Below are 8,460 nucleotides of genomic sequence, written 5' to 3' on the forward strand. Positions count from 1 at the left end.
CACAAGGTTGGAGCAGAGACCTGCAGTGGTAGCTGGTGTCTGCCCCTCAGGCTTTGAGAATTTCTTCCATCCCAGGACCATCCGAGTGTTGGGCACGCTGTGCCAAGAGTCATGTAGAGAAAGCCAACGGAAATCAGGTGGGGAGGGAAAGAGAGAAAATGTATTTTCAACAACACAAATTGTACAACCAAGTGTTAGCAGGGGGCGAGGAGGGAGGGCTTTCTCAGGTGCTGAGTGCTTTTTCCTGTATGATCTGGGAAAGGTAAACAAACAAAAAAAAATAACAAAACTGCATTTGGCAGCGGGTTGGGAGATACACTGTTTTTATTCCAGTCATTAAACTCCTGATCAAGAGCACACGGTATCATTAAATGTTCGCTTTTTAAAGCAGGTTTGAACTTTTACACAGTCTGTTATAACACTGGCATGCACTCCTGTATACATGTACACTGATAGGGTTCTAATTCTTAATTTAAAAAAAATTGAGAAAACTGAAATGTTAAATGTACACTCTAATGAAGACACTGCTGTAACACCAACCAGATGGCTTATACTCCTTGGGAAAATATTGAAAGCCTTTTGAATGAGAGTGGTAACTTCATGACTCAAAGAAATTCTCCTGTTGAGAAAAGCAGCCGTTTGGCCCAGGGCAGCGTTTCCCTAGTTTGACGAATCGTCAGAATCACCGAGGTGCTTATTAAGCATATTCATCTCCAGGGTCCAAGCCAGTCCTCCAGGATCTTAATCTCTAGAGAAAACTTAAGCACCTGCACCCACCCAGGCGGTTCTAACGATCAAATTCCACACCCACCCTAGTACAATGTAAGTTCATCTTTTAAAAAAGTGTATGTGGGTAGAATTGGTTCATTTGACAAGTTTTAATTTTTAAAACATTTCATATAACATACTTTTCAAATCAGTTTTATATTCAATGGGAAAAAAAAGAGAATATGACAACCAAATGTAAGCATTGATCTGGTTTTGCCTAATTTGAAAGTGAAAGTGCCAATTGATGGTCCTGTCTAACTGTCATCAGGGGTAATTTAAAAAATACTTTATTAAAACAGTATATATTTAGAAAGAGTCAAATCCTCTATTGACCCAAATATTAAAGTAGTTGTTGAGAGATCTCTATACCTTAGAAATACTATAAGAACTTAAGATTTTCATGACAACTTCATTTGCAAAAACCTCCCTGGCTTTTCTCTATGGAGAAAAGTGGGTTAAAAAAAATCAAGAGATGGATTCAAAAACAATGGGTAGAACAAGAGTGGGCTGGTGGCCCCGAGATTGTTAAGGGCAGCTGCCCTGCATCGCTGTGGGGGCTTTATGTCTACTTCCTCCCAGGCTTATCACCGTTCTGCCGAGTGGGCACTGCTCGCTCCCTTCACAGGTGAAGAGTCTGAGGCTTCCCAGGGTAAAACTTGTCCAGCACCTCACAGCTCAAAGCGGGTCCCACATCCGTTCCCAGGCCCATCCCCCAGCCTGCACTCTAAGTGACCTGCAGTGACAACAGCCATCGTCTCAGTCTTCCTGGAACCAAAGAAAATGCGATGTTGGGAAGTATAGTAAATATTGATTACTCATCGAAATACGTCCTGTTTCAAGTTTTCCTCGTGAACATAGTACAATAGTATATGGCATACATTTTCCTTCTTTGTGTATCCCTAGAATAAGTTTTCATTTACAAGCAATTACAAAAATCCCAATCCTCTTAATATGCATTCAATCAATCTGCAAGCATGTGCGATCTTTCAACAAGAATTTTCTATTGTGTCCAAATAGTGTCCCCTGGTTAATTTTTAAAACTCCATTATACTTAATCCAAAATTTTCATTTGTGGAAGAGCAATACATCCTAAAATCTAAAGAATTTTTTCAAAGTCATTCTAAATGGATATATACAGAATTCCATTAAAATACATTTTCAAGAGAACCAGTCATTTACTTGCTAACATCTTGAAGAGTTTCTGCATACTTGTGGTTTGGTTAAAAATAAAAAAGGCAGCATACAAAAGTAAAATTGTTGCAATGTGTGTGTGTGTGAAAAAAGGACACATTCACAGTGATTATCCCTAAGGTGTTTTCAATCCACGGCACCTGAGGGTGAAGCATTTTATTGCCAGTAAAAAGCTTTGCTAAGTTAAGAAGATACTGCATAATTAGTCAGGAAGTTAGCAATATTTGGCCCAGGAAAGTATAGTATGACTTTAACATTGCATTGTGTCCCATAATTCTCTCAAGTTCAGATTTCCATATTTTAGGAACCTGCTGGGATTCGAGGTGGATGAAGCTTGACAATTCTTTCACAGTAATACCGTTTGCTTAGACTCTCAAAAGATATAGCTGATATAGATTTTGCATACAACTCTGTTTTTGTTATATAAGCTTTCTCTCATGACAACTGTTAGAAAATTACACAAATTGGGCAATCATTTTATTTCTAAATGATGTATATTTTTGTAATCAGCAGTTTTGTCAATTTATTTTTCTAGGAGAAAAAAATGAACACTTAAAGGTTCCAAAAAGAAGCTAATAAAATTGTTTGATTGTTTTTAAGAGACTTTTACAAACTTTTCTCACTTTTTTGAGAGATAAAATACCACAGGGAGATAAAAACCAGCTCCACTCCCTCCCCTCAAAAGAAAAAAACCCACAGGGCATAGATAAAATTGCTCTAAGAATTAGTCTTATTCTTAATGCATGGAAAATAGCAAAATATCATGCCAACATAAGGAATATACACCATAACTCATAAATGCCTAATCATTAAAACAATGACATAGTCACGGTTAGATGTTACCTAGCAATCTTATATATGATGCAACTACATAGTGTATGATCATTCCTGATATATATTACATTCGATCCTCGCCAAATTAAGCTATGTATAAATGGCATTATAAAATCAACATTTTCTATCACGCTAGTGTCCTGTTCCGCTACTGCACAACCATAGCATGCAAGCAACTAGGCATTAGCTGTAAACAGTGAAGTATCATTACCTTCCAGAAATCCAAAGAACATGAAAAGTACATATGTAGTTCTAAACATCAGTGATATTTAAATGACTTTCAGATTGAACAAAACTATAGCATATAAAGCAGCTTTGGATATCTCTCAGTGTTCTCTACGAATACTTTGTAGTCACCTTGCAGTTAGGAACCTCCCAACAAGATCTGTAATGCCACTGACCCCTTGTGAACTGTGGTCAAGGTTAGGTCACACAGGAGCCTACATCCCAATGTGAAAGCTGTTTTATATCATCTTCCCTTTCTGACATAATTCAGGGGTTTGAGTCACTAAGAATAGGTTAAATGGGGGCAATAATGAACTTATTTATCACACGGGAGACTTTCGCTCAGGACACCTATGTGTTCACATTGGAAATAAGAATTCTGTAGATGCGCGCCAGCTAAATGCTCTTTTCGGCTTGTGTTCTCAGCGAGATGGTTGGCAGGAAGGAACCTGGGTCAGATTATAACCTGGGAGGTGTCGCTCTAAAATACCTTTCATCACATTTGTAAGGGTAGATAAAAGCTAGCAGCTAGCAGAAGAAGGTCAAAAGAAGATTATCTGTTCTTTTAAAAATGCAGATGGACCATGTAGGTTTGATCCCATGGTGCCCGGGCAATTAAGAAGTTACCATGTGAGGGCAGAAGCTGGCACGCTGCAAAATCACGATTTCAGCTCTCTTCGCGTTCGTGGTGTTGGAGGCTGTGTTGGGAGGGAGGGGGAAATTGATTGCTGGCCAGGCTTTTCCATGCTCTATCGGTTCTCATAATGAGTTAGGCAGTTGGCATGGACCACAGGAAGGTCCTCTTCACTCAGAATCCTAATAAACCTCCTGTGAAGTTGCACCTACCATCCATCCAAATGGACTCATTTGGGTCTGCATTCCAGTTAGGTGGAAAATAGTCACATTCTCAATCTGACTTTGGGCCTGAAACCGTTGTGTGAAATATTTAAATGCATTGCCTACATCCTACTAAATCAAAGTCTCGCATTTACATTTACAGTGAGATAAAAACAGCATTTAAAGCTGCTGCAATTTGTTCATTTCCCATTCATATAGAAGCGATTTAAGTTTGCTTATGAGGCAAAAACTGTACAATTCTCATCGTTCAGGCATTATAAAATGTCTTTCTTTAATGTCTTGGGATATAAACAGTTTGGTTTATACGAATTACATATTTTTTCATCTGCATTAAGAAACAATATACATATTTTTTTCCAGGGAAATTAAAAGTTATCTAGGATAAGCCTAAGAGAGTCATAAAAACTGACTTTATCATCCATGACCTTCAATACTGTTACTTCTAGAAAACTCGTGAACATTCTTTGGCCACTTGGGTCATTGCCCACTCGGAGGGAACTGCACTTGGGTCCTGGGACCATGAAGAGTTTTGTCTCCGGACAACTCGAGGCCATAGGGAAGCCGTTTAAAAGGTGGAACCGCACAACTGATCCGGGAGGACTCCCCGTTTCTCAGACGCAAGTTCCTTGGCGAGTTGAGAGGTGGTGTTTCCGATTCCGCACGCCCGACGTCTTGTCTTTACTATCCGAAGGCTTCTGTTGTGAAATATCTACTAGAGCACTGGCAATTGCAAGGCCTGGAAGACAAGGAAAAGGCCTTTAAATGTTTGCTTAGATCTTTCTAGAAAGGCGACAGTGGTGGCGTAGCACGTTATTTTTTTTTGTTTTTACATTCAGGCATCGAACACTGAGAGGTTTATTGGAAGTTATCAAGTAGTTTACCCTTTATTTACAAAGTTTCTTCACTGGGTCACAGGAACTTAAACACAGGGAGAAGAACAGGATTAACAAAGGTAACTGGCTCTGACGTCAGACCATCAAGTTCAGTGCGAGAAATGATACCACAGTGAGTACTGGGTGTGACTCACAACTTAGTTTCTACGCTGGACACAGGTTTGCTTTGGGTGGACAAGGGATTTTCAGTGTTACTAGGGTTTATTTTGTGTGTGGGACAAAGGTCATTGCATTACAAATTCTTTTTAAAATTTTAGGGCTGTTTTAGGTTTACAAAGAAATTGAACCAATATTGATACAGGATTGTTATCTAACATCCATAGTTTGTTTACTTTAGGGTCCATGCTTTGCACTGAACAGCTCTATGGGTTTTGACAAATGCATAACATCATGTACTCACCGCTATAGTAGCATATGGAATAGTTTCCCTGCCCTGATAATCCCCTATACTTTACCAATACATTCCTCCCCTTCTCCTGTGCCTCTGGTCATCACTGATTTTTTTTCAATGCCTCTACAGTTTTGCCTTTTCCAGAATGTCATATAGTTGAAACAGTAAAATATAAGCCTTTTACAGATTGCCTTATTTCACTTAGAAATATGCCTTTAAGTTCCATCATATCTTTTTTTGGTTCAATTTTTTGGCTCATTTCTTTTTATCATCAAATAACATTCCATTGTATAGATGGACCACAGTTTGTTTATCCATTGAAGGGCATGATGACTGCTTCCAATTTTGGGCAATTATGAATAAAGCTACCATAAACATCCACATGCAAATTTTTGTGTGAACAGAAGTTTTCAATTCACAAATACCTAGCGCATGGTCAGCCTATGTTTCAGTTTTAAGAGAAACTGCCAAACTGTCTTCCAAAGTGGCTGCGCCATTTTGCATTCCCACCAGCAATGAACGTTGCTCCACATCTGTCAGCATTTGGTGTTGTCAGTGTTTTGGACTTCAGCCATCCTAACAGGTATGTAGCTGTAGTTCATGGTAGTTTTAATCTGTAATTCCCCAGTAACATTATGTTGGACATCTTTTCATATGTTGCTTTGTTATAAATATATATCTCTTCTTGGGTGAGGTATCTGCTCAGATTTTCTGCCCGTTTTTAATGAGGCTGTTTGTTTTCTTATTATAGTTTTAAGAGATTTCTTCTATATTTTGGATATCAGTCCTTCACCAGATATGTGTTTTGCAGATATTTTCTCCCAGCCTGTGGCTTATTTTTTCATTACTTTAACCTGGTTTTAAGAAGAAGAAAGCAAGCATCCCAGGGATAAAGATGTGCTAAGCACAGGTGGATATGGAAGAAAGATGACCTATAGAAATTTAGCTGATAAATATTTTAAATATAAGAAAAGGACCTTGAGTATGATGAGCAGAATTTCAGCCCCAAAGTGATCTCTAGCTCTCATGGGCAATAAAAACATAATGCTGAGTTAAACAGGGTTGTCCATTGATTGACAGGAATGTTTGGTAAGATGTTCAGGGACAGGAAAGAATTTCCTAAATTTGTAATAGCAATGGCTCAAACAGATACCCTGGTTTATCATAGCTACACACAAAGCTCCCTATAATTCTTGAGTAAAGCATAATGTACCCAGTCACCATACTAAACCAAGAGACAAGACTGCCTTCTGCAAGGTCTTGGGGACTTGATTCTGGATCGAGCTGAACCAATCCCGGAGCCCTCACAGACATCTTCTCAATGCGTTGCTATTAGAAGGCCTCGCTTTTGGATCTTAGCCTATGTAACTGTCATTAAACTATTTTATTCCTCTGGGGCAATGTATTCTAAGCTGGTTTATATGGGAACCAGCAAGGTCAGGTGAAATATATGTGGATGTATATGTAGGAAAAAGGAGCCTCAAGTGCATTTGAAAACAGAAGAGAAGGTATTTATGGAGAAGGAGAAATTGATGGTGTTAAATGCAAGGGATTAAAAAATTACAGCTCTCCCAGCTAAGGTAATAATCTTACATATTTACCTTTAAGAGATGCTGTTAAATATCGTACTCTTTCAGGATAGTAAATATTTCTTAGAAATTATTTAGAGATAATACAAGATCAAAGAGTCAAATTTTAAATAAAATTCTCTTGTTTGACCTTTGAAAAGCACATATGAACTTCTTGAATGTCCCCCACAGATGTTTTAACCTTATTCTGCTACAGGAAATACTGATTTTGTTATTTCTTTAGGGAGGGAGCCGAGCTGAAGCACATTATTTAAGAGAAAGCCACAGACCATGGCTGTGCTAACCCAAAGTTCAGTTCAGGCAGACCTCCAGTTCCCTCAGATCTCCCATCATACTTCTGTCATAATTTACAACCTCCTGTAATTCCACTGCTGGCACCATCTTATCAAGAGACAGCCAAATATGACAAATAATATGGATATATCTCCTTTAATGTGGACAGAGACCACTTACACTAATTTCAATGATCACAGCATCCAAATATGAGATCATGTTGTTCATTAAACTATCCTATGACCTAGTCTGAAGGAGCTCTGAAAACAAATACTTGCCCATTTTCATGTGGCTGCTAAGGCCGTTCCCCTTACGGGAGGTACAGTGCCAACAGAGAAGTAAACAGCTGGAGTTGCCAAAACAGGAAATTTTATGCTACTTTGAAACTGTCACTGTATCTTTGTATTCTGGAGTATATGAAGTCCAAAGCCTAATTAAAGTAGCGTCTCTCACACCATATCCTGGGTTTACTAATGATCTGTAAGCTTGGAAGCATATTCGGTTGAAAATAATAAATCAATAAATCATTTCAGTTCTTACTTTACAAATAAACTTGCAAATCATGCTTACTTTTAATTTGACAGCTGTGTGTCCTTTCCTCTGAAAATGAAACATCAACTGCATTTGCAGACCCTGTGTAAACAGCAGTAGGAATGTAGGAAGCCTCGCGTTCCTCCCCTAGTGGTACCCGAGTGTCCACAGCTGACCCGCAGAGCATGCTCAGAGGGCCACCTGCCCAGGTCTAATCTTCTTAATGGGCCGAGTGAGGTTTTCATTCAGATTTAAGCTTGTGCCCATCACTGCCCCACACAGCTTGTGGCACACCATGAGTTATTCTGCTTTATAAATCCCGTAAGATTATTAATAAGTAACACAATAATCACAATAGCTGTGTGTGTGCGCGCCTAAGTGTCAAATTGTTGGGTGCAAGATTTTTATTACTATGCTTGCATTTCTTCATATTGTAATACTTGGGGAACTTTAAACAACAAGTACCACCCACAAATCGCTAGGTCCTCCTTCGCCTACAAGAGGGCCTAGACACAAGAGTAAACGAGAGATAAGGCCCCTGGATTCCTAATGGTCTAGTGTGTGGAAGACTCATTAAAAAAGAAAGAAAAATTAAAGCAATTTCTATCCTTCCCCTTCAGCAAACTTTATTGTAGGGAATCTGAGTTTCTTAATTGTTCAAAAGAAAAACCAAGACAGTGGCTCTTTCAAAAATGATAATAATACCTGCCCTTCCCCACAATGTAATACTCCCTCTGTCCCATAATAATAGTAGCAAGTGAATATTTAAACGGGAATTATTGGCGAATGCAGCTGTAAGTTATGTTGTAGCGCAAAATTGCGAAGCCTTCAATCAAAATCAATGTTTCATGACATCTGTCATTTGTTTTGACACATCTTTCAATTTTTAGGTTAATCTAATTATTAC

General features: G+C 38.7%; 1 protein-coding gene across 1 annotated transcript in view; it reads right to left on the reverse strand.

Moving 5' to 3' along the window:
* Positions 1 to 306: 306 nt before the first annotated feature.
* The window catches only part of ATRNL1 (attractin-like 1), a 428,818-nt gene continuing 420,664 nt past the window's right edge, over positions 307 to 8,460 (reverse strand). Inside the window, exon 29 of the mRNA XM_014546342.1 lies at positions 307 to 4,612. Coding sequence (XP_014401828.1) covers positions 4,488 to 4,612 — 125 coding nt within the window. The 3' untranslated portion in view covers positions 307 to 4,487. The remainder of the gene's footprint in view (positions 4,613 to 8,460) is intronic.

The sequence above is a fragment of the Myotis brandtii genome, unplaced genomic scaffold (genome assembly GCF_000412655.1).
Source record: "Myotis brandtii unplaced genomic scaffold, ASM41265v1 scaffold441, whole genome shotgun sequence".
Classification (NCBI taxonomy): Eukaryota; Metazoa; Chordata; class Mammalia; order Chiroptera; family Vespertilionidae; genus Myotis; species Myotis brandtii.